The sequence below is a fragment of the Dysidea avara genome, chromosome 4 (genome assembly GCF_963678975.1).
Source record: "Dysidea avara chromosome 4, odDysAvar1.4, whole genome shotgun sequence".
Taxonomy (NCBI): domain Eukaryota; kingdom Metazoa; phylum Porifera; class Demospongiae; order Dictyoceratida; family Dysideidae; genus Dysidea; species Dysidea avara.
Window position 1 is genome coordinate 43,944,494 of NC_089275.1, and position 26,701 is coordinate 43,971,194.

At 38.5% G+C, this 26,701-nt stretch overlaps 2 protein-coding genes across 5 annotated transcripts; both read left to right on the forward strand.

Annotated features, from left to right (window-relative positions):
* The first annotated feature begins 782 nt into the window (after nucleotides 1-782).
* LOC136252301 (uncharacterized) lies at nucleotides 783-5,640 on the forward strand. The gene is made up of 5 exons (XM_066044711.1): nucleotides 783-859; nucleotides 4,196-4,269; nucleotides 4,431-4,516; nucleotides 4,564-4,848; nucleotides 4,901-5,640. Exons 3-5 carry the CDS (start codon nucleotides 4,477-4,479, stop codon nucleotides 4,969-4,971), a joined length of 396 nt encoding a protein of 131 aa, XP_065900783.1. The 5' UTR covers nucleotides 783-859; nucleotides 4,196-4,269; nucleotides 4,431-4,476; the 3' UTR covers nucleotides 4,972-5,640.
* Nucleotides 5,641-7,922: 2,282 nt separating this feature from the next.
* Nucleotides 7,923-23,573, forward strand: LOC136252299 (NACHT, LRR and PYD domains-containing protein 3-like). Of its 4 annotated transcripts, none has more exons than XM_066044707.1 (6): nucleotides 7,923-8,104; nucleotides 9,306-9,368; nucleotides 13,150-15,054; nucleotides 22,132-22,208; nucleotides 22,698-22,854; nucleotides 23,100-23,573. In XM_066044707.1, exons 3-4 carry the CDS (start codon nucleotides 14,053-14,055, stop codon nucleotides 22,198-22,200), a joined length of 1,071 nt encoding a protein of 356 aa, XP_065900779.1. In that variant the 5' UTR covers nucleotides 7,923-8,104; nucleotides 9,306-9,368; nucleotides 13,150-14,052; the 3' UTR covers nucleotides 22,201-22,208; nucleotides 22,698-22,854; nucleotides 23,100-23,573. The 4 variants fall into 3 exon arrangements, with proteins under 4 accessions (XP_065900779.1, XP_065900780.1, XP_065900781.1 ...); XM_066044709.1 differs by lacking the exon at nucleotides 22,132-22,208; XM_066044706.1 differs by lacking the exons at nucleotides 22,132-22,208; nucleotides 22,698-22,854; nucleotides 23,100-23,573 and having other exon boundaries at nucleotides 13,150-15,747.
* Nucleotides 23,574-26,701: the final 3,128 nt, after the last annotated feature.

Consider the following 26,701-nt stretch of genomic DNA (forward strand, 5'->3'; position numbering starts at 1 on the left):
ATATAGTGCAGCCACAAAGTTTCATTGAAATGATAGCTACCATGTTGTCTCGCTTTATTAAAATACGCTGTTGCCATTGTTCCGGCAGTCACATGAATAAAAATACAACTTAGACAAAAAAGGGTACTGAAACAAAACTGGCAAAAAAAAGGACAAAATCGGCAATCGAACCCACAACCTCCAGTTCATGAGCCCAGAGTTTTAGCCATTGTGCTACATGGCTCCCAGCTACCCAAGTCTCTTAGTTTCACTTTATATGTCTCCGAGTAGAGTAACCGCCGGCTTCTACTATATATTGAAGACAAAGGTGAAGAAGAAACCAAAGCTGAACCCGACCCTAACCCTAACCCTAACCCCAACCCTTAACCCCAACCCTAACCTAGTACTACTTTTCGCGTCCCCTAAAGTTGAATGCTCGGGACAACCTACTAGATGCGTGCCGGTCTATTGAATAGTTCTACTCGGGGCATAGCATACAACTAGTGTGCTTGATGGTGAGAGAAATCTAGTGGACTACCGGAACAATAACCCTGACAAAATACTTCCGGCTGCCGGAACAATAGCAACTTCGATTAGCTAAATTTGCATTCCTTTTAATATCTAAAGATTCTCAGATGTAGAGATTCATGCTGTAGCTAGTTAAGTAGCTAAATGCATTATCACTGAATACGTATACAGTAGCATGATAATGGCAGAAGCTGCTCACATTCCAGCCTTAACTGAGCATACAAATTAACCGGTGACCGTGGGAGTATCCGAAATAATTTAGTATAGCTAATATTATTTTGTTTGGGCAGTGGCGTGGCTTTCTGGTAAAAAGATGAATGCAACCAATTGGCTGTTTTGGAAGATTTTCTAGGTATGCACTATGAAGCATATATGTATGAAGTATGATACACTTGTGCTAAGACTCTAGTGCCGTGTCTATTTTAGGCGGCTTTTGTATATTTTTCTCTGTGTTTGTTTCAGTCAGACACACGCATTGCACGTGTGACGCACGAATTCAACCTTTTTCTCACGCTCACACGCACAGTCATCAATCTCACGCAATTCAAAAGTTTCCTCAGCAGTGGGTGCTTGGTGCTAACTACGAAACCTTCGAGATGTGCATTATTTAGAGTAATTTATTACCCGTATCATGTGATCCACTGATTTAAATATGGATGTTACCGTACAGTCTATTTCTGGTTGGTTGACAAGAGAAACGAAGTGTTAAAAGTCACGTGCTTGAAAGTAGCCAATGAGATCAGTAGCCTTCAGTTTAAACTAGCGCCGTCCGCCTGGCTTGAAATTTCATTGGTTATTTCTATTCACGTGATATTTTTGCATTTGACTTACGTGGACAACCAACCTGAAATAGACTGTAATGTAGCATGAAGTAACTGAAGCACAAGTTATCAGACAGGAGACTTGATTCATAGTTTTGGGTTACCTCAAAATGTCATTATTTTATGGTAGTAGTTACTGAACCAAAAGGTTTTTTATTTTCGTGTCTAGTAGTTTCCCCGAGCATTTGACTTTAGGGGACACGAAAAGTAACATTAGCATTAGGGTTAGGCTTGGGTTCAGCTTTGGTTTCTTCTTCACCATTAGGTTACATTCTTCTTACTGTATTATAGTGTATATAGTGAGACTACTACGCAAGTGGCATTTATAAGGTAGAAAAGTAGAGGTAGTGGGTAGCTAGCAGCGGTAGCACAGTGGTAAGCCCACCGCCTACAGTTCCAATAGTCCAGGGATTGAGCCCAGGTTGAGTTTTGTAGGTTTTGTTTTTTTGTTTAGTGACCCTTTTTTGTGTAAGTTTTACTGTCGGTTCAATAGCGAGTCCGGCTTATTGAACTAACTTTCGGTTCAGTAACCACTGCCTTATTTTATGCAGTTTTCAAATAGTTTTCTGAAGTTGAGATTAGTTGCACATGATCCGGTGGCATGGGATCGTGAAACGATTGCAGACAGGAATGAATACGTTCAGAGATGTCTATGGATATATAATTGTACAAGGATTGTATGCAGTTCTCAGTGAATGGGATTATGCTAGTGCACATGAGACCAACCAGAAAGTAGGTAGGATTCTCGATAAAGCTCTACACATGTAGGAATCATGTTCCTACACAAGTGTAAAATTCCTTCTTTGCACTTTACCTCAAAATTATGATCTTATTTAATTTGGAATATGTTATACATAGAAGGTTAAAAAAGAAGGAAAAAATCATGTGCCCACATACCCTGTTTTTGCAGGCTGGTCACATATGTTTAACTTTAGGCTACTTGATAACTTGACCAAAGTCTCACACTATTAATTCAATCGTTAGTAGCCAGCAACTCCTGTACACTCGTACACTACAGTGAGACTGCCCTCTTTGATCTGTTACTATACCTTTGAGGTAAATCTTTTCCATCACGTACTGTAATGCCATGGATGTGTCATTCTTTCAACTGTTTAAACTTCTCATGATCACTGCACAGGTTCCTATAACAGATATCATGTGCCAGGACTAAACAGAAAAAAACCTACAGGTGCCAGGTGTGGATCCAAGGGGTAGTAGCAGAGGGTCTGGGGGGGGGGCAGCTCTCCAGAAGCTAAAGATGTTTCATGACTGAAAATTTTGATGTAGAGTAGTCTTATGAATAATATATTTTCTAAGCACGGGTTTTGGAAAAGGGGCGGGGAGCACCAGGGTAGTACGTATATGGAGCAGTGGGTCTGGGGGTTGCAGCAGCTCCCCAGAAGCTAAAGCTGTTTCATATATTTCAGACTAAATTTTGATGTACAGTGGTTTATGCACAAATGTCTAAATCATATACTGCTTTCTACTGTAAGTGGACTACATTAATCAAGAGTTGTATAGGATTAAGTGATGGTCATAAGTATTAAGCTTGCTATAGTATAGTATAGCAAGCTATAGTATATAGTGCTGTAGATTTTAGTTTTCATATTTGAGGACTCTCAAAATTGTTATGCGTGGTGATTGTTCTATTAGAGTATTTGACTGACTGCTTTATTAGAATATTTCAATCTTGTTTTACTTTTTTTGGGGGGGAGAGGGGGGCTGTGCCCCTCACTATTACCTAAGGAACCAATTTTTACAATTCTAGTGTATAGGGTTTGGGTTCAGTAGTCTCAAATTAGGGTTAGGGTTTGCATTCAGCGTTCGCTAGTAAATCTAGTTGGGGATTGGGTTCAGCTGTATTTTATATAGACCACCAAATTTTGTATTTAAAATTCATGATTCTGGCAGCTAGTACTGTGGTTGGGACTCTGATGCATTATGAAAAAATGAGTCAAATCTCTACAGTTTTTTACAAGCTTCATCACAAAATTTATCAGATCTCTAATAATTATATGCAATCCTTAATACAGTGGATTACTTGAAAGTTGTGGTGCAGTCACAAGAGACCCCTTTTCATTGTGCAATATTAACACCAGCTCAAATAACTACGAGACAATTATTCAACCACAAAAAATGTGAAAACCACAAAAACTTAAGGTAGCTAGTTATTAGTGCCTGGGCGGTATTGAAAAATAGCAAACGGTATACCTTCCATAAAAAGTATCATGGTATTACTAAATATCACGGTATTAATGTTAAAAGCCATTGGTATTAAAGTAACTTCCATTTACCTCAACAGAAGTACCAAATAACCATGGTAGCTCAGCAAACCTCAGGTACAAATTACCACAGACAAACTTGTTTACATAGTTTGGTTAGCTGACTACATCAACACCTGCCTACAAACATTGTCACATGTCTGGTTACCTTCTAAATATGGGATGAACAAGCCCACAGGGAGGTCAGACGGTATGTGACGGTATTAAAAAGAAAACAAGTGATATCAAAACTGGTATGACTTAAATATCACAGATTCCTAACAATACCAGTATATCGCCCAGCTCTACTAACTATGTGATACATAAGAAAATAAAACCATGTAAAATTCTGTTTTCACTTGTAACTGAAAATCAAATCATGATAATTCTGTTTTAGCTTTCAACCAAGACAATTTCATAACCACTAAAATTTCTGTGCTTACACTGTTTTGCTCTGTATCAATTGGCTCTTTCCTAGTCTTGCATGCCAGACCATTAAATTTTATTTTGTGTGTGTGGATAGGTAACCCCCTACAGAAAAGAGGAGGTAGTGGTCTGGCTAGCTCTTTTTTACTGTAAAGTTATAATTTCATGTATATTTATTAGAGCTCATTTCATAGCAAGAAAAGATTGCAGCGAGTGTCTCCCTATCTGTTTCACAGCAACCAAAAGCCAACAGTGTGAGTCTTATTGCCCAATAGCAGATGCTGAGCTACTGCCACTAGTTGTATTACATAAACCACAGAACAGTTCATGGTGTAAATAAATGTACGTTTAAGCATTAATTTTAGCTTTATAGCATTCTAACTCTTATCAATGTGTATTTATTATTTTATCAAAGCTTTAGGGATTCAGTGCACTGTTCTATTGTATCTTAATTTATACTAATGACAATGGCTACCTCTGGAGTGAGGATTGATGCAAGTGGTAAGTAGTATGACATGATCATTTAGACATTATCTATGATACTGTAGGTTGTGATCGTCCTGTACTGAGAGATCTAGTAAATCACGTGGTGCCATCAGTAGCGAACCACTGGTATGACCTAGGACTACAGTTACTGGACCCAAAATATGAAAATGAACTGGACATCATTGAAGCAGCTGATATGAAGAATGACACCAAAACATGTTGTAGGAAAATGTTTAGTAAATGGCTGAACACTGATGAGCTAGCTAGTTGGGATAAAGTGATAGAAGCTCTTACACTTATTGGACTGAACAATGTGGCCAGTAACATAAAACAATTGTTAGGACAAGGTGAGAAGAATTGTGTAAACTACAAAAACCACCTATTACCTTATGTGTACAGTGGGATATTCTTGGATTGTGGATAACTTCTCTATAAAGGACATCTATCTAGGCTCCGTATCAACAGTATAGTTTCACCCTTAAAAGCCTCAAGTTCAGTATCGACATTTTCCATATTTAGACACCACAAATTCATTTAAAGCATTCACTGAGATATTACTGGTAGACAGTTGGTAGACACTGTACCTGCATGATAGGACCTTTTGCAAATTAGCTGACTGGGTGACATGCCCCTTCATGATTTAGCTGGACCAGTAATGATTGAGGGACATTATAGCCTTTAATGATCTAGCTGTACTTATGGTGATTGATCATAAAGTAAACGCCTCTTATTAGTTAGCACAGTGAATAACAAATATGAATATGAGCTGTATAGTCCAGTTGTCTGAGGCCCACTTGAGTTGTTCTAATAAGACAGTCACCCTAATACAACAGCCATGTTTGATATTACAGGTTTTTGCAATTGAATTCATCGCCTTTGTGATTAATTTTGTCCCGGTTGCATTATAATTTGTCATAAATAAAACGGCTCCAAGAAACCAACTATTCATTAAGAGATGAATTATTTATGCCATGGAGAGTTACACTTGAGACACTATAAGGAAATTGGAGCTGGTAGTACGTGAAGCTGATAGCTGTCTAACAAGTTAATTAGCTTGCTCGCGAGTGACCACACCCATCACGAATGGCATATATAGTAGAGTTTGGAATGTTGTTGGATAGGCTGTAGAGGAAGAATGATTGCACCTTATAAAGAGTTGTTTACTACTGTTGTACTTGAACAAGCAGCTGCTACACCATGTTTTCATGTTTTCTCCAGCTGTCATTCTTGTTACGGATGAATTTAAGGCCACTCCAAATAAATTCTCTGTTTCCCGTCCTGGACTCAAGCATATTTGCATGCGGGCGGTCCATTTCCATTATTTCATTATAAGATGGGCAGCTTTTCAAGCCATTACTTGCCTGGCACAACCATAAAAAGCTGCATAAAAGCATGCTTAAGCTTGTTCCTTCCCTTTTAAGTTGCAAAAGTAGCACAAACGTGAAGTTTGTGCCGACTTCGTAACACTGCTGACACATGAGCTGACCCTGTTTCAAGATGGCTTTCACTGAGCCTGTCAGTATGCCAGAATAACCGGAAAATAATGGAAGAATACGGGATAATGGAATATTTAGAGCTGACAGTAACTAGATGCGGGCGGTGGACGGGAAACAGAGAATTTATTTGGAGTGGCCTAACTGCAAAACCGAATTTTATTGCAAAACGGACAAATTCTATTGCAAACGGGATGAATTCAGTTGCAAAACCGACGAATTCATTTGCAAACGGGACAAATTCAATTGCAAAAGTGACGAACTCAATTGCAAACAGGATGAATTCAATTGCAAAAACCTGTATAATAGAGAGCAGTCACACGTGTATATCACAGCTTAGCTATAACAAAAAAACTAAACAAACTAATAACAATGTAGTTAAAATTAATTAAAATGCCAAAGTAGGGATCGCTACATGTGTTTGTGTGTTATAATACCATCATTCATATATGACATATCTTGTATCTTGTTCCACTACTTTTTATCACTTGGATCACTACTTCATTTTAAACATAATGTAATGTACTGGGAATGTATGGGTTGTATCAAACAGATGGTACAGTTTAGTAGGCTAAAATGTCAATTAAGTGTTGCCCAAACTGCTGCCATTAAAATTTTTTGGAGAAACATCACTCATCAAAAGTTACTTTGAATACCTTCATACAGACAGCAAAAGACATTATACGTTTATATTGTGCTTATCATACCTATAAAATTAGGGTGGGATTTAGCTTTATTTTATATACCCTGTAGCTAACCTTACATTTATATAATATATATTATGATGGAAATAGCCATGTACATAATTGGGTCAGAAATGAGTTATACCAAAGTGTGCTAATCCTGGGGTCATGCATGGTTCGATTCCATGATTTAACTGTTTTTGCTGTAACTGAAAATTTTCAGGGGTAACATTTGTTTCTTCAGTTGTGTTACTGTACATTGCTTCTTACTGTTGTCCAATGCATAGGCGGTGGAGATGGGGGGCCATGGACCCCCCACTTTTATGAGACACTGTTTGCAAGAAAAGATCGAGATACTCTAACAGAACAGTCAGGATCTGGATACTCTAATAGAGCAGTCACAGTATTCAGAGAAGCAGTGTAGCAAGCTACTTAGCTACATTTGTGTAGTTAAGGACATATAATTGGTGGAGAGCAGCTATAGTCAGCAGGTAGTGACCTCTTTTTTTCTCTTTTTTTTGTTCCTCATTTTTTGGCCTGTTCTACTGCCCCTGGTCCAATGCATAATACAAATAGGAGCCTATTAATATGCAGTATATGTGACTGGATATTACGGGAAAACCGGTCTTAACTCCCATTTCAGCAGATTCAATATTTCACCAAGAACACGCAGCTACATGAATAAACTATCTAATGTCATAATCAAAATCGAGCTAGATTTGAGTGGTCTGCTTTTGCTGACTGCTTTTCCCAAGCCCAGTGGCGATCCTTACTTGTGGTGTGGGGCCTTAATGGAGCTCTGGTCAGCCTGAGGATGGCTGTATGTGTGTGGCTGTACAGCTACGTGGTGTTGAATATACACCTGTGTTATGAATTTCCTTTCATTTAAGCCTGTTTTGAGACTTGAATGACCCATAACTTGCCTAATTCATCCTTACACTTTCCTTTTCAATTTTTAAACAGCCTCTTGTCTTCCTTTTGGGCCCCTGCCTCCCTTCCCTCTTGGAGATCGCTTGATACAGCCAACCTCAGTTTAAAAAGTATCTAAAATGGTAGGAAACTCAGCTATTGGCTACTTGCACAGTGGATGCTCTGGAAGGTAAGAAATTGGTGTGAATGTGTGAAAATTTGGTACACATAGCTTCAACCATTGGTGAGCTACAATACACTGAATACTTAAAACCAGCATTTCTTAAATAGGCGACAAAGCCATTTTTCCCACATTGGGTCACATATACTGCATGTCTGACTTTATATATCACTGATTACACCAGTTAACCATCCGTCATCTACTGATGACTCAACTGATGAACCAGTAGCTACTGAGAGAGGAAAGAAGACGAAAACTATGAAGACCAAGAAGAAAATTATGAAGACCAAGAACGAAGGGACTGCAAGAATGCCAAGATTAGTCAGTGGTGAATCAGGTAACTAAATTAATTTTATAGCATTATACATAGTTGTCAGTGCTGACTATATCATATAGTATGATAGTACTGTATCATGCAGTACAATAATACTGTATAGTAGGGACCACAAAGGAGTGGACGTGGCCCACGAAATAACATCACTCAAAAACCAGCCTCAATTTTCCCAGATGACGATGAGGCAGTATTGGTTAGGATAAACTAACCCAAACAAGCTTTCAGATTGACCCGAAATGCTTTCAACAAGTTGTTATAGAATTTTAAAAAATTATTTAACAGAAGTTTCTACTGACTGACTGATGCCTTCAGACAAGCATAACTCGATAACTGCTAAGGCTATGGGCTTGGTTTTTTCACTGTTCAACGTCGCTTCGACCTGAGAGGTGCCTTTGGCATACCGCAATACATATAATGCATACTTACCAGTGTCCTCCTTTGTGTCCCATTCATCTTTGCTGACAGCGAAAAGTGTCAACTTGGTGGTAGCACATGATGGCTTCCCTTTGTAACGGAAATCATCCGTATTTTTCATAGTGACTATTTTGATTGCAGAGGTGCTTTTTGAACAGTTCAATGGGTTGAACATAGCTGACAACGAAGCGTAATGGATACTTCACTTTTCAGACGATGATTGATATAGCTGGGGCGCATGGCGCCATTTCAGTTGTGGAATGCGTGGGTTCACCAGTCATAATAATTATTTACAAAAAAAGTTAACAAACAAGTACACAAAAAATTTTGGAATATTCAACTAGAGTAGGGACTATAGCACATCAATAAAAATATTGAAACAAGCTGGAGTAGTGCATGATATTAAATCACAGTAAAACAATAAGAAGTATTATATCCCTACTGTGCTTTTCCGTTATGGTATCTTGAGCACAGTAGGGATATAACACTTCTTATTGTTTTACTGTGATTTCGTATCTTGAGCACAGTAGGGATATAACACTTCTTATTGTTTTACTGTGATTTAATACCATGCACTACTCCAGTTTGTTTCAGTACTTTTATCGATGTGCTATGGTCCCTACTCTAGTTTGAAAATTCCTAATTTTTTGTGTACTTGTATATTTTATAGTACAATTATTACTAATAGTGGCAGTGGCCAACATTAATAGGTCTGAACTTGTGCTGGTCAGTCATGTCAGTAGATATATAGTTGTATGTTGGTGGCTTGTGATGATGCTACATCTTGCAGGTTTTGGCATGGAGAAAAGAAGTGGCAATGAAACAGAGAAGTCACAAGAAGCCCATCAAACAGGTTTGATAAACAATGTGATTTTAATAGAGTGCATTATTGTACAATTGTATTTTTAAATTAAGGAGTGCTGAATCAGGTTATCATACAGCACAATAGTACTGTATAGTAGGGACGATGAAGGTGTGGGCGTGGTCCACGAAGAAAAATCTACCCAAACTCATCTTCAGAAACTCTTCACGGCCATGTCACAGTATTGGTCAGGTATAAACAAGCCCAAATGTGTCTTCAGAATGACCCAAAATGTTTCCGACGAGGTGCTACGAAATTTAAAAAATATATTATTTTAGTGAATTTTCTACTGCCTCACTGCCTGCCTCACCGCCTGCCTCACCGCCTGCCTCACTGATGCGTTCAGTCAAGCGTAGCAGAAAACTGGCTACAGCTACAGTCTTGCTTCTTGGGCGGAAACACTTCGAATTTTGTAGAGAAAAAACCTTTCACAATATTAAATACCTACGATGTGTGCGCTACTGTCTTACTGTTTTATCTTTGATCCTTCTTTATCGTGGCCATCTCTCATGGGTATGGCTTCCATCAAAGCATGCACACCACAGCGCCCCAACATATTGGAGTAAACGTGTAGCATAATTGTAGCAATCACGTGATTTTAATGTTGGGATACACCTCGGGATATGCTGCTGTCTTTATAACATCACCACTACACGTGTAAGGATTAGAGTGTGTTTGCTTTGGCTCGAAGGTGATTTCTTTTCCGAGTTTAAAAACTGGTAGTATATGACGCCTCTCTACAGACTCTATGGGTAGCTTTCCCAGAGCACTTTTCAGGTGTACTACAACTGAAAAACACCGTAGTTGGCCTCATAGGCTCGCATATCTCATTGTCTAGAAAGTGGGCGTGACCCATTTTTACGCAAAGTAAGGAGGCTTTGTTGAGAGAATTAGTGGAAAATAATACTGTAGACACACTATAAAACGGTTGAAAAGATACTTCTGTGGGTAATGTGTTGTTTAAAGCGGTTTGTTAAAATCCGCATCCTTAGGAATGTTTAGCTGTTTACTTCGAGAATTGCAGGGGTGGGGGGTGAATTACTAAATATGGTTATTGGATAAAAATTTACAAAAAAAGTACACAAACAAGTGCAAGAAAAAGTTAGGAATTTTCCATATGAGTAGGGACTGCAGCAATAAAAAGCACTGAAACAAGCTGCTGAGACAAAACACAACTGAATGATTGCATTTTAATCCCTACTTTAGCCTGCTATGATGTATGGTTAAAGTAGGGATTAAAATGCAATCATTTTGTCTCAGCAGCTTGTTTCAGTGCTGTTTATTGCTGCAGTCCCTACTCACATGGAAAATTTCAAATTTTTTCTTACACTTGTATATATAATTAGTTATTGCCATTCTCATAGTTGTTTAGGGAGACGAGAGTGCATATAGTCATTTGTGTAATATCATGTATATAGATGATGTCTTGGAGATCAGAAGTGATAATCAAAGAAAGCATTTTAATATTAAAATTACTACATATATATTGTAACTAGGATTTAGGAAAACCATTCAAACTTGCATCTCGGTACTTTCAAGACAGATTTCAACTCATAGACAGACAGATTTTTCAAGACAGATTTTAAAGATTTTATATCCATATGAATTTTCATGCACTTACACGAATTATGAAATTTAAACATTACCTGCAGTATAGTATGTTCACGTTGAGCTGAATCCTGTAAAACAGCTAAAAATTAAAAGTGGATTTTTTCTCAACAAAGTTAACATTTCAGCCAACCAGATGATTATAGATGAATTAGTATTCCTTCTATGTTGACTAAACTGCAGCAAAATTACTATATATGTGACCGGATTTCACATAACAAGGCTTCCACACACACAAAATCAAACTTACGTTTTTACCAGAAATGGATTGCTGGCCTAATACACTATTATATTCCACACTGTACTTCCTTCAGGACTGGCAAGTCTGGTTTCTGTGGCAGCTTTCTTCCGACCCTGTCAAAGCCACGAGTGGGAGATTGGCACCATTGAATGGCCATGGCTTTGTGATAATGGTGTGTAGTGAGCTGGGACTTCACAGAGAGCTCGCCAATAGTGTTCTCAGTCAATTTGGAGTGTTTTGAGGGTCATGGAGGGCTATGGAGAGCCCAAAGATGGCCTCTGGATTCCAATTGTCTTCTTGCTTCATTTTATACCCCTATATTAAGCCCACCCACCGCCCACCGCCCCCAACCCTCCCACCCTATTACTACCACCTGTGATATTATTACCCGCTCGAGAAAAGCTGCCCAAAACAGGGCTAATTTTGGGTATCAGAAATCCATACACCCACTCAGTGATAGCTAGTAAATAGATGCATACTTTGGTGCAAATTTTGTTTGCACAGCTGTAGGCACTGGGAAGTTATTACACAATGATTACTTAAAATTGCCATATCTCCTAACGAAGCTTTGTGCGTCGAAGCCGGGTTTTGTCAAATTCAGTCACATATATATATATACGTACAAGCCTATTTCCACCCTTGTACCACCATGCACTGTTTTTCATCAAGCAAACCAATTGTCCATTAAGGAAAGAAGTCATAGCACACATTTATATCTGAAATATATACACGTACTGCAGATACTAGTGTCTAGATATATACTGCACGTGTGTATGCTTATGGACTATTATTGCAGTAAACAGGCTACCATAGTTAGCCTATATAACTTGCTGTAGTTGTAGGCTATATACACTTACACAGCACATATCTTACACTTACTAACTGAGGTGATAAAATCATTCACATTCAGCAGACACCATGCATGTAGTGCGTCTTCTTTTACTTAAGTGTAATCCATTGCAGGAGTGTAGTTATCCCTATGTGCATGCATACCAACTTTATTTTACCTACTGTAAGTAAGACTTGGTTATGTGCAGGGATACTGTGCTGTGTCATTAGCCTGCAGCACATACAGTCATTGTTTCAATATATTGAGTATACACTTCAGTACAAAGTTTTACACACTTTATTTTTAAAATTTGGCTTGCACCAATTATGCTGGCATAATTTTGAGCACAATAGGTTAGCAAAAGCTTTAAGCATTATGCCAGCATAAGACGATTTATAGGATTTTTAATTAAAGCGCAATGCGCGTGTCACAAATACAGCAAAACATGAATACACTAGTACTGCACTTTAATACTGTATTTCATATCAAGAAAATATGCAATGTTATTACTGTTATTGTTTCTTGAGCTGATTATTCACGCTTTGCAGAAATAAGTTTGAGATACTCTAATAGAACAGTCACTTACTCTAATACAGCAGTCAGGAAAGGCTGGATATGCCAGCCAACTCTCTTGTTTTTGAAAGCATAATTCTGAACATAATAGGCTGGATTTTTGAGCATTGCTCAAAGCCATATAATAGGCTATTTACAAAGCACAATTGGCTCAAGCCTAACTGAAGTAAATATAGCAAAAGATTCTGCATGTAGGCAGGTACCAGTGCTAAGTTGAGGAACGTTGTTAAGACGTAGTCTGACAGTATAGCTCCCTATAGCTTAAGATTCAGAGAATTATAATGAAATTTTGTGATAAAATTCACTCAACTTAATTGTAACAACAGAAAACTTGGTCAAATGTACAATATTATTATAGTATCGTCTGTGTGAGAATAGCTTTGTTTACTGGATGTTTGAGCAGGTTTTACAAAATGGTTCCAAAATGCATAGTAGACAAAATCTTATTTTCACCACTTAGTTTGACTTTATCCATAAATACACATTCCGGTTGTAATGCTGTTTGCATATATGTTCTATAGGATGCAAGCAGTTGGAGAAAGCTACTGACAATATTAAGGCAAGGTACCGACGTAAAGGATTAGCAAAATCTTCAACAGAACAAGATTCATGGCCTCCATTTCATGCCAAATCCTTCACTAACTTAGCACTAGTACACAAGAAAATTTCGCAGCTGCAGGTTAAAGAAAACACAACAATGGCAGCTAGGATACGCACCAAGGGAAACATACACAAAATGCATGAACTAACATCATCAATTAAACTAGAAAATATTCATCAAATGTTCACTCCTATCACTTCAGAAGATCAATGTCCTATGCGTATCCTAATAGAGGGTCAACCTGGAATTGGTAAAACAACACTGGCTAAGGAGATCTGTTTGCAGTGGGCTAGCAATAAACTGCTCATGTCAGATAAACTGCTTTTGCTATTGATATTAAGGGACCCAATTTTACAGAAGATCATTAGCACAGAAGAGCTGGTGAAATATACACTACCTGCTGATCAGGAACAACCTGTTTTGAGTTACTTACGCAACGTGAATGGAACTGGAGTGACCTTCATCATTGATGGATTTGATGAACTCAGTAATGAACTACCCCACACATCTTTGTTTAGGAAACTTATTGAAGGAGACATTCTACCTAATGCACGAATAGTGGTGACATCAAGACCATCTGCTTCAGCTTGTTTACATCAGTATGTTGACAGAAGAATAGAAGTACTTGGATTTGAACAATCTAGCAAAGAACAGTACATCGAAGAATCACTAAAGAATTGTCCTTCTAAGTTGCAAATGCTAAAGAGACATTTTCAACTGTATCCCAATATTGATGCAATGTGTTATATACCTTTGAGCATAGCAATCATAGTGTATAGTGTTCCTGTGTCTAGCAGGCTCCCTGCCACAAACTGCTACTGAAATGTTTGCAAACTTCATCCTACACACAGTCTGTCACCATCTCAAGAGAACAGAAAAGATTGGTGAAGATGATCACATAAAATATTTACCACTGTCAGTCCAACAGACACTAACACAAATGGAGAAAGTGGCTTTTGATGGTCTTGTCAAAGACAAAATAGTGTTCACAATGGATGACTTACCTGACGATGATCCCACTTGTTATGGGCTATTACAATCTGTTGAAAGTTATTGTTCAGATGTAATTGGACTTCCAGTTAAATCATTGAACTTTCTACACTTGGGAATGCAAGAATATTTTGCTGCCAAATATGTTGCAACCTTACCAAAATGTGAGGTATACGCACTTTTAGATAAGTCACTGTTTGTTACTGTACTTCATGATTATTACTATGATGATTTGCTTGATGATGGCATAACTGATCATTATCTTGATTCGGATAGTAAGGGTGTCCGCTTCTCTAACATGTGGATCATGTACTTTGGTTTAACCGGTGGACAGTGTAACGCATTAAAATGCTATGTGGCAACACATAGGCAAAAGAATTACATACGTCCTCCCGTGTCACAAATTGCTTCTTCTCAAAGAACATCAACTGCTAATCAAAAGGCATCTTTACCTATCTCACAGGACATCTTGAATGACTCAGTGAAAGTTCTTTACTTGTTCCAGTGTTTACAAGAGGCCGAGGATGTTAACTTGTGCAAATGTTTATCTGAATTATTTGATAGTAGTGAGATTATCCTTCAAGATCATAGGCTTGTTCCTCACCAGATGGTGTCCCTGGGATTCTTCATATCAATGTTGCAAAGAAATTTGAAAGAACTAAACCTGAAAAGCTGTGCTATTGGAGATCATGGCATCTGTTTGTTACACCACTACCTTTGTGGAAATACACCAAGCAAACTAGAAATAACAACAATTGACCTTAGCGGCAATAACTTCACTGAAGCATCTTCACTACTGATTGGTGACATCATTTATCACATTCATCCTCAAAATGTAAATTTGGCTGGTAATAAAATTACTGCTATTAGAAACATTTCTACTGCCGTAATCAACACTAATACAGTCAAAACATTAACTGCTAAATACAAATACTCAAATATTTGACTCCAAGTATGTAGGTCCAGTTCAGGCTCTGTTCACATGTAGCCTTCATATGTTGTGGGCTTATATTTAATGCTCAAAAGAGTATCATATTTTGTTATGGCCCTTAGTAATAGTTCCATAGAAATTTTGTGCCTCAGCATCTGTAGTGATGAAGTCGGCTAACACTGAACCACCTAATACAGTAGTGAAATGTAAACAGTCAAAATACATATGGTACGTGACCATGTAATTGAAGACTAAACAAAAGGCAAAGCGCAGAAAGGCAGACCCTTGTTGGAACCAGAAAAGGCAGGTTACTTTGTCATTGAGGAGTAAAATGGTGGCTGGACTATGGTCAGGCAGGACAGACAAAGCAAAATTCAGGTTTTGGAGACTTCTTAAAATTCAAAATCCGACGTACGCGACCATCTATAATGTTGTCCTGTTTTTAATGCTGGATTTGATGTTCAATATACATGTATGCATTGTAAAACATACATGCATTGTATGATGATGTATGTAATAGTTGTAACACACCCATGAGGTTTGTATCTGATTTGTAAAAGCGACACCTGAGGGCTGCAGGCACCAATTAAACTTTTACACTTCACCTATTCCATGGTATACCTATATACTCTTCAACAAAAAGTCTTTTTCTCTCATGCTGGGGAAAAACAAGTAACTCATAGATGTCTTGCTCAGGTACATACACTATAGTATACTTCATAGCAAGGGGGTGGCACTCTAATCTTCTCTGTACTCTGATCTAGTCAAAAGTCAAGCAAGAAATTTTCAGTACCGTACAGCAGGAATGTTTGACAAAAGAAAATTTTTGACGAATTGGTTACATACGTCAAATTTTAATTCATCAAATGTCAATAAGCACCTCAACACTGTTTATATTTGTGATTTCTTGCTTTTCGTTTCATCAAATCTGATTAACCGTCAAAATTAATTATCCTTTCATCAATATTTCCTGTTGTATGGTAGGTCACAAGGCAAGCTTCATTTGTAAAGTGTATACCACAATTGATGCTTTTAGAACTACGATATAACTATAAGAATTTGGTCAAGAGTCAAGCTGAAGATTGGAGTACAGGGTATACTTGGAGTACCCCCCCCCCCCCCCACCTGCAATGCTCACACACAAATTGTCACAGCTAACTATACATCATTATCAAGACTGAGTTCATAGAGAATGGAATACTTCAACAAAAGCATCACTTCTCTTACGTTGCTGGTAAGTTTATACTGAGAGATAGACTAGTCTACTTACTACTGTTTTACCATAGACATGGCCATGGGCAGGCTATATAGGTCACATTTAGAAACAGTCGTGTCGACAGTGCAATGCAAATCTACAGGCCCTCTTTGTATGACTCACCAACTCTTCGAGGGTAGTGGAACTCCTGGATATGTTTTCAGCAAATAGTCACCCTCTCGAGCTCATTGTTGGAGTCTATCGATATTTCCTAGGACCTCTCCAACCCAGAATTCGTAGGATTTACACTGGTACTATCAATCCCCCTACACCCGCTAATTCTGAAATCCTTTGTCACAAGTGATGGTATATTGACCACAAGTGACAGTTCTATTAGCGGTATATAACCCACAATCAGTATGCGAAGCCAACCTATTATCTTAAGCTATATGGATGTATAGTCCAAAGGTACATGTTGCGTTAGTATGGACTAACGGTCCTTACGAACGCTAGATTAGTGTACGGTAGGGGAATACGGAATAGTTTGGTACAGTCGATTGTAGTATTCTTGAAATTTCTCTTCCCGTGCCGTAAACATTCCGTGGGCTGGAAAACAATTTTTAGTGACGCCGGATTACACGTATTGAGGAAAAAGATTAGTGTGGTTCAGTTGCTGTTGAATCTGTGGCAAGGACAATAAAATTTACTTACAAGGAGCCTTATGGAAACACTCACGATAGCTACGGCATACTTTTTTCAAGAATTCTGCAATTGACTGTACCGGTATACTAAGCTTTGCGTTGGTTTTCAGTACACCGTGGCCTAGCACCTATAGCAGTTTGCGAAAGGTATGGGGGCCCGGCTGATTTCTTCTTGTGTGAGTAGCTACGTGTTGTGTACTTGGTTTTGTAAGTGATAGGGGTTATTGTAAGCAGACCAAGGGCCTGAAGGTAACACGTTCCTGTATCAGGCCCTTGCATGTATCAGGCCTTGTCCTTTTGTGTGTGCCCGCCCTCCTACTGAAAGAGCAAGATGCAATTTGACAAGCTATAGGACCAAATTGTGTACTTATTTATCCCACTAAGTAGGGACCTGCAGAAATTCTACTAAAGCCTGACTAAAATATACAGAAGAACCCCTCACATATGAAGAAGTTTTTACATGGGACGGACATAATTTGACTTAATCACAGAACACCTTGATGTTTTCAAATTAACCTGCAGAACTAATTCACCATGCTTTTGTTTCATTGTAACACTAATGAAGTGAAGGTTAATGGCTGGTCAAGACATCGAAATACCTCGTAGCATTCCCTTCCAAATAGGCAGTTGCTATTCACACGGTCACGTGTGAATAGCATAGAGCTATTCGCACGGTCACGTGCAAATAGCATGGAGCTATTCGTACGTGACCGTGCGAATAGCACAGAGCCTCGCTCAGAGCTATTCGCACGGTTACTAAAAGATGAGATGTAGTTGGCATGTGTGTACACAAAGATCCTTTACTATGGCATACATCTTGGCGGGGTGTATACATGCATGCGGGGAGTATAATGGATACGTCACCAAATTTGGTCGTGTAAGTCCCCAGGATACCTCATGCATGCACACGCATTAATGTGTTTTCTCTGCTGTGGACTGCTAGCTGTGGGTTGTGTACTTACACATTGTAAATTTGTACATATAATACTCAATCAGAGTTCTGTACTTAACACAATATAATATAATAATATAGCCATCGATGTAAAACATGCAAGCATGTCTCTGTTAGACCCAACTGCATGGATGGTAAAATATACGCAGTCATGAAGTTCATAATCAGTCAGAGTTTATAAACTGATATGGTAAAATTAATAAGTAGAGATTTACAAAATAGCACACATTGTAAAGTAACAGATTAATTAGATCAAAATAATCCAATAGGAGTCATGCAGTCTGAGTCAAAAACATTGCCAAATGCATCCTTGCATCCCTTATAGTTACAAAACCACATTTCTCCAACAACATTCGTTCTCTTTGCCTCTTCCAAAGTGATGCAAACGCAAAAGTGATGCAAATGCAAGAGTGATGCCATCCTACAGTAAACAAAGAAATTTATCATTAGCATACCAGCATAGACAAGGCTGAAGTTTACCTTAATTCCATCACATACATCACTTTCATTGTTTCTCCAGTAGAACAAGTAGCATCCCTTCATTTAGTTATTGAACTGTGGCTAGGGGGTCTACAACTCCAAGGAATCATGACAATCGACAGAATTCGATTCTAAAATTGCTGTAATACCTGACAAGCAAGAGTCAGCACCAGGATTCATTTGGCATTAATTGTCGAATCACAATGTCAAGACAATTGAACCTATAATGTGATAGCAAAAGTGACACACGCCAGGGGCGTATCCATGCAGACTTTTGGAAAGGGGGTCAAAATGGCATGCTACATTGTCTGGTTTGGTAAGGTGAGACCTCTCAAAAAAGGTCACAGCCTGCTGACAATAGCTGTCCACCCTACCATGCCACTATGCATTTATCACTGCCTAAAAAAGAAAATAAAAATCCTTAAGAAGCTCGCTATACACTGTTCTAATACTATGACAGCTTTATTAGAGTATCACGATCTTGGTATACTACCTTGGCCCCCTCCCTGTATCCCCCATGCCCGTCCCAGCACCCTTAAATGCAGTCCGAACATTTTCCTCCATGTGCGCAAACAAAATCTATTCTCTATACCTCAAATCTTCATTGTATACCTTCAATGGTGCACATCAGAGTGCTGAATCTATGCCAGATCTTGATTGATGTTGATCGTTGAACGTTTAATTGGACGAATTCCGTTCTTTCAAAGCTCTTTAAGATCATCGTAACTTTTGAATTTGTCTCCTATACAAAACGTCGGGAATGTGACGAAAGAACACAGAGAAAGGTCCAGAAAGAAAAGTCCCGCTCAAAGCCACGTGTAGTTTTCTGAGATGAATGAACCGTGTACTATCCATAAAATAATAACATCAAGTGACTGCCGTGCGAATAGCACGAAGCTAGTAGTACTGCGGTTCTAAGAGACCTTGCGAGACAACAAAACAAGTGAAAATCACGTGCACAAGATTTTGTCCAATCAAATCAATTCATTTTTGAAGTTCAAACAATAATTACCGCACGTGACGTCCTGTTGTCGCGCAAGGTCTCTTAGAACTGCTGTACGTGACCATGCGAATAGCCACTCCGTCCTCCATTCAATTCGCCATAGAAAAAGTAAGTGATTTTCAGCTTAAAATGACGCGGCTCTGATTTCCTTCTGCTATAGCTCATCTTAATCGCTATTCACTGTTCTTTCCAAATCTGGTTCAGAATCCAAGGTATCTATCACGTGTTGCGGTTTATTACGCCTTTTATTGCGAATCTCGTTATGTGCAGACTTTAACATGGCGCACGCCCGATCATGTGGGTTGAGTGCCTCATGGTCAACCGTGTTTTTTTTTGTGGGACAAAACATTGCGAGTGACCTTTGTCAGTTTTGATGACTTTCTATTCTCACTGATTCTACCGTTTTCTAACAATCCATAGTTTGCTAATATAGCTGTTTCACGAGACCAGCGAATTAGAAGACAAGCTCAGTGGCTGGATGATTGCTCTCATGATAGCTTTGAACGTAGCTAGAAGATAGATTAGGCCACTCCAATTGGTAATTATGTTTCTGGTCCACCGCCCGCATGCCTTTTTGGAGAATGTGAAATTTCAGAAATACATGGGAAAAATGCCCGCATCAGCTTTTTGAAAATCCTGGATTTCAGAAACAAATATTGGGCTGCAACAAGTATGCTAAATCATATGGATATATTCATTGCTTACTCTATGCCTGTGGTAATAGTGGCTTGGGTTTCTATTGTGCAATCCAGACAATTAGGCACCCACAAACATTTTTATGCATACTCCCATTGAGCCTTAAACGGATATTTCTGCATTACTCCGCATTTTATTGGCTTGTGTGAAAGCTGGTACAGTAGGTTTTCTTGGTTATCCTGTGACTGTTCTTTTATATTACAAAGGTACTATATATATATATATATATGTATGTATAGCTAACAGCTTCATTTATTTAAGACTGATAAGCATTCCAGCAACAAACACTAGAATCGCGTGTATTTGTATGGCTTCTCGTAACGTAGTGCTTGCTGTACGGTGAACAATAAGCCACCGCTACTGAACAGCCACGTGGATAACGTAGAAAACCAATATTATAATCCGTTTATGTACAAACTATTGCTGTATAAATATCGGTAGCGATATCGGTCCTCATACTGTTCTGTACCGATGCCGATATTGGTAAAAATTGCCATATTGGTGGCCGATATTTTGGCCGATCCGATTATCGGTACAGCTCTAATGTTTATTAAGTGCACCTATCAGTATCATACCCAACCTACCTATCATGTACTTCAAGTCAGGCAGTGGTGGGGAATTGCAATAGTAATTCACTGCTGGGGAACAACCTCATGTTGCAAATCCTGTACCTGGAAATCTGCTTACTGGTGCTTGTTGCAAATACCTCTACAATGGGGTGGCTCTCAAATATATCCTGTACTCTGAAGTTTGTCCTTAATTAAATTAGTCAAAATAAGCCTTGACCTTCAGTGATTTTAAATTGACTCTGGACCATATTTTAGCAAATTTACAATCACGAATAATATTGATCATGATATATATACAGTTTACAAACTGTGCTTGTCCTTTGACCAACTGCAAATATCTAGCCGACTTGACTTTTGCTTTGACTAAGTTATTGGAGTAGAGGATATATTGAAGTACCATCCACGTATCTCTGGACAACTTGGATAAAAATACCCACCCACTGCCCAACCTGGGGTGTATAAGGTTGCAGTGCATAATAAAAGAAGAGTATTGTGGTGTCTTATTCTTGGTTGTTGTGAGTTGAATTCATGAAATATTTTTGATGTCATATTATGTTTTGTCTAGATTACGCACGTTAGGAAATGTTCAATTGTCACCTGTACAGCTAATACCATACGGTATGTTCTCTTTTATTTTGCATCAGGAGTGCATCTAATCCTATGGACAAGGGAGCATGTACCTCAACGAAATTCAAACATGGCTGCTGACTACTATAAAAGTAATTTTAAAATTCCTTATTAGGATATTTATATTGATACACACACTCGAGTACATGCTGGCACCACTGAAACAAAGATATGGAAATGGAAGAATAGTAGCGCAGGCATAACAAAAGAGCCTTTCTTTATTGTCAAGCAATGTGAAATTACTCCTATTGACTATTTCAAGTGTATTCTTCAATTCGACAGCCTTCCCTTCTGTTGTCACACAACAAACACAATCTGATAAAGCGGTGGTCTGTTCTGTACATCCCTGTTGTGTGTAAGGATGATGTAACCATGATATATTACATAGTAACACTAGATGCCATGTCTGAATTTTGCCCATATTTTGCCAATAGTGTATGGAGAACCAGCCTCCCTTGTCCATAGGATTCAATCGATTCCTGATTGCATACACTACATTTGCACTCACTCTCACAATCAAACATAGACATCACTTCTACAGCTAGTCCAACACATCCATATTGAATAATTATTTTCATATTGTACTCCTTAAAAGTGCCAAAGGCACGAACTACGTAACATGGCAATCAAGGACATCAGCTTTTAAATTGTTTTCTTGTTTCATAATAATGAACATGTATGTACAGGCTTCCTGTTATTATTTTCACAAAATCAGGCTGACTGATGTGGATGTGTTAGTTTGTGCATCTGTTCTGTAGCTGGTAGTTGGTGTCACCGTGCAAGACAATGGATCTCGCCAAAGGCAAGGCAAATCCACTCACTCATGACCTCAAAGGTGAAATGTACGGGTTGCTGGGTGTATATGAGACTACACACACTACTCACACCACAACACAGCCCACAACTTCAGTTTAATCCAATTAACAAGTGTGAGCATGCAGTAAAGGGGTCAAGCAATGGTAACATAAATAAGGGAGCGTTATGGGTCCTCACAAACATTATTGACTCTTGTTGTGTGATTAAGAGCCTTTGGTAGAATACAGGGTGATGCGGACATGTTACGCTCCCGTATACCCCTTTTGGCTCTGTACAAGCAGAGTCATGCCTACACTCCTTTGTGCTACTCAAGTGCTTTGAGCTTGAGTCAGCGCAGACAAATCCTTCTGGGGCAGGACTAACAATCCTATGTATGTGTAATATACTATGTATGTAACACAGTGCACACCCACTTGACACACACACACACTACATACACAATGCCATATGCTACATGATTATAACCAAAAAATTATTATGGTTTTAAGATTTTTACTTTCATGTATAGGAGGAGCTGACTTGTTGACCTACACCACAGCACTACTAGGCTGTTACCAAGAGTTAATCAGCTATTATTAACTCTTAGTCTACCATAAGCTACTGCTAGTAATGAAGAACAACCTCCCCTGAACTTTATTGAAAAGTCAGACACTCTTTGTGTTAAGGTAAAGACAAATACTTATAAGAAATATATAGGGGCTTGTTTTCAAAGGATTTGATATTTCATACACCATGGCCATATCTTCAAGGTCAATTTTAAAAAGAGTTCATATTGTAAAGTAGCGTACTTAGATAGTATCTCTATAATATAATTTCTTCATCAATTTAAGGTGTCCAGAATAGAAACATTATTTGAATTGGACCTTACGTACATGCATCATGAAGTAAATACATTGTGTTGTCTTCTTAGATCAAAGTAGAGTGTGTGAGACATTTATGAACCAATAATGTGAGCAGTTTCTCCTGAACTACGTATGACAGTGGTCTGACATTGCAAAAAAGGGTTGAGTTACATGGTAAACTCTACCGGATATCCTGATTATGTATCATCCATACTTTGATGAACACTAGTCAATAAACTATTAACTGGAAGTCCTATGATTGGTAAAGACAGCTGGATGTATGCAGCCCACACAGAACAGCCCTGGTTATCAAGCTAGCAGTATTACACCAACTCTAATTGAGAACAAATTTGAATAATAATTATTTTACTGGAGTGTAAGTGTCACAACTACAGAAGTGAAAACCATTGCATTGTAAAATTCAAATATCGTAGTCCTCTGGGTAAGATTATTGTTCTTGTTGATATTGAATTTGTTCCCATCCTTGAAAGTAATATTGCAGCTCTATGGTATATTATAATATAATTATATTTACTATTTTGTACATAAAGTGTTGATCAATTGTCTTTCTATAAGAAATAATTATACTGAAACACATAATAATATTACTCTTTTCCTACAATAAGCAAACTGATGTGTAGGTCAAGTTGTGAGGGACCACTTAGGATCTAGAACGGATTAATTTCCAATTCAGTGAAACTAGTAGGATTAGGATTCGCTGATTGTAACAAGAGTTAATGTGGTACAGGATACAGAAATCCTTAAACTCCACGAAAAGTTAACTCTTTGATTATAGCAGACCAACTGTACATTTGGGAACTGTTATATGCCTTTTAATGGGTTTAGAAGCGTTAAGCCTGCACCTATTATGTTACTTTTGCCTAATTCTAGCTGGCTGGATGGAGTACATAAAAATTTTAAGCTTGTGTTCCACTGGGCATTTGGAATCTTCATACTCAGTGTACTGTTGTACCCCCCCCCTAAGCTGTCACTACTGCTGCTACTGCTTCACAAAAAGACGACCTATAATCCAACATTTTAGTAGTTTCTATTGCATATAACGTGTTTCTTCTGTATAGGTATCTCAGATAAAGGGATACTGTCCTGTAATTCTATTAACTGACAATTTTTGTCATGGTCATACAATACTACTGCAGATGTCATTACTGTGTCAGTCGTTATACTGCTCTGAGTCTTCACATAACTCTGACGAATTCACAGTCTCAGCTATTTGACTTACTGGCAGGTCGATCAGTTATGACAGAAGATATATCTTCTTGTGCTAGTTATTTGTTCCTGATCTATAACACTAATATCATCTTGCAAGCTTGACAGTTGCTGGTATTTGTCTTTCTTCCCCACATTCACTGTCATTGGGAGTTTTCACCACCAGTGAGGCATCTAATTTGTGCATGGAAGTGCTATTGGTAGTTGTCCTTTGCAAAACCTACAAGCATAATATCAAACCTAAAGATGCATACATACATGGTTAGAGCTTTTGATGGGACAAGTTTCATTACGTACCAAGAGTTTATAATTTGCAAAGGTCATGGAAAATGGGCAGTAAAGTCGTATATAGCACATCACAATCTTTGAAAACATTTAAAAAAAAAGTTATTTGACATGCAAGCTTATATTCTTCTGACAAACTGCACTTCTTAACCTTCAAATGTTCATACATTATTACCATCATTATTAGCAGGGGTTAATCTAGGGGGCAGGCAGGGGCATAGGCCCCTCTGGGTTACTATTGCCCCCCAGGTTTATACCTAAAGCCTTGAGAAATGGAAAGATTTAATCTATCCTAAAATTGTATAATCGAATGGTCAATATTCAATGGCATCACAGTAAAATTTCAACAAAATTGAGTATATTTAAACCTACTGTAATTTTTCAAACTTTTCCTGGGGGAGCATGCCCCCAGACCCCCCTAGAACCTGGAGCGGCTTACTTTGCCACACACCCCAGCTTGATATTCTCCTGATTACCACATACATACAAATTTTCAAGGGATGTAATTTTTGCTTTCCACAAAATTTTTATCCTCGAAAATATTAAGGTTAGCTTTATGTTTTCTAATAGAAAACGTCAGCGAAAAAGGACTGATCCCCAAAAATAAATCGCAAAAATCTTGAAATCTGTTGATCCGCAAAAAAATACGTACTTCAAAAATTTGTACATATAAGGTAGGTATCTAAAGGAAGTGTCTAACTGTCTGTGTCTTGCATAGTGGGTGAAGTTCCAGATGGGACATCAGTTGCCAACTTGTGAGTCATGTCACAGCCTCCTGTGGGTTACTAGTCCACCTGAGTAGTGTACTAGTGTCGGTTCACTGGGTAGACATGTAGTGTATAGTGTTGTGCCAATAATCAGATTGGGTTTTGGAAAACCGTATATCTGTTAGCTGTATTATATTGGTATTGCAATGGCACCATGACAGAAAATGCGGCAAGGTTCGGTAAGACCCTTTGGTAGAATACAGTGTAATATGGGCACCTTAGGGTTAGTTAAATACCAGTAGTGAGATACCTCTACTAAATATCAGGTGTCCTATTAACCGATTCCACTGTACAATACATTAAGTAGACCTGTACACACAAAAACACAACTTCAAAAGCAAAGCCTTCAGCAGCGAAACACAGCTACTGCCACCCAGTGAGCCAGCACTGGGATTCCTTTGCACCACTCAGGCATTCGAGTCTAGTGTAAGCACATCCTCCTGGGGCAGGACTAGTAATCCGCAGAAGGACCGTCCAGATCTCACGCAGAGAGGTCACAGAACCCTCACAACGACCTTAACACCACTTAGACAGCTGGGTATTTTTCTTTCTTTTTTTATTTTTATACTGGCCCTAATGGCACTCCCTTCCACCTCCACGTCTCTAAAGAAATAAACTATGAAATTTTGTTGGGAATTTGTTTCCCCAGTTAACACCAGGTATCCATTGATGTTACAGCTGGGTGGGCTGCTTCCCCAGTTGACACCAGGACACCAGGTCCCAGCCCATTTATGCAGCTGGGTAGAATAGAGCAATGTGAGTAAAGTTTCTTGGCTCAAGGAAAAAACAACACCAATGTGGTATAACCAGGCATTAAACCTGGGACCTTTGGATTACCAGGCTGATGACCTAACCGCTTGGCTATGCTGCCTCACACATTTACAAAGACACACACACAAAAAGAAACGGTAAATCCTTCAGCTACTGTACCATGCTTGCATGCAGTGTTGTACTGATATGAGATTCTCCTGACAACTAATACTTTCATGTCAATAAGCACAGCTGATCTGATATAGTACTGCATGCCTATTTTCAACAAGTATTACAAAGTACCAATTTATAGTAGCAGTAGTACTACAATAATAGCAGACCATACATTTAAGCATTTTTTAATGCAAGGAAGTTGGTTAAATCTGTTGATTAGGGACTAAAGGTATCCATGATCTGGACCTCTGATAAGACCCATCGCCTTACACACACATGCACTCTATTTAACAAGTCAAGGGGAATCACCAATATAAATATCCAATAGAGTCAGGTATTTTCCTCAAGGAGGGAGGGAATGGCATTCTGATATATTCTATACTCCTGTTTATGTCCTCGAAGTGAAAGCCAAAAGTCAAGCTAGAATTTTGCAGTTGGTCACATTTTGCAAACTGTATAATCATGAT

Coding starts and splice junctions, on each gene's coding strand:
- LOC136252301 (XM_066044711.1), top strand. CDS start 4,477: ATGACAATGGCTACCTCTGGAGTGAGGATTGATGCAAGTG. Junction 4,517..4,563: donor AGTGAGGATTGATGCAAGTG/GTAAGTAGTATG, acceptor ATGATACTGTAG/GTTGTGATCGTCCTGTACTG. Junction 4,849..4,900: donor AAAACAATTGTTAGGACAAG/GTGAGAAGAATT, acceptor TTATGTGTACAG/TGGGATATTCTTGGATTGTG.
- LOC136252299 (XM_066044706.1), top strand. CDS start 14,053: ATGTTTGCAAACTTCATCCTACACACAGTCTGTCACCATCTCAAGAGA.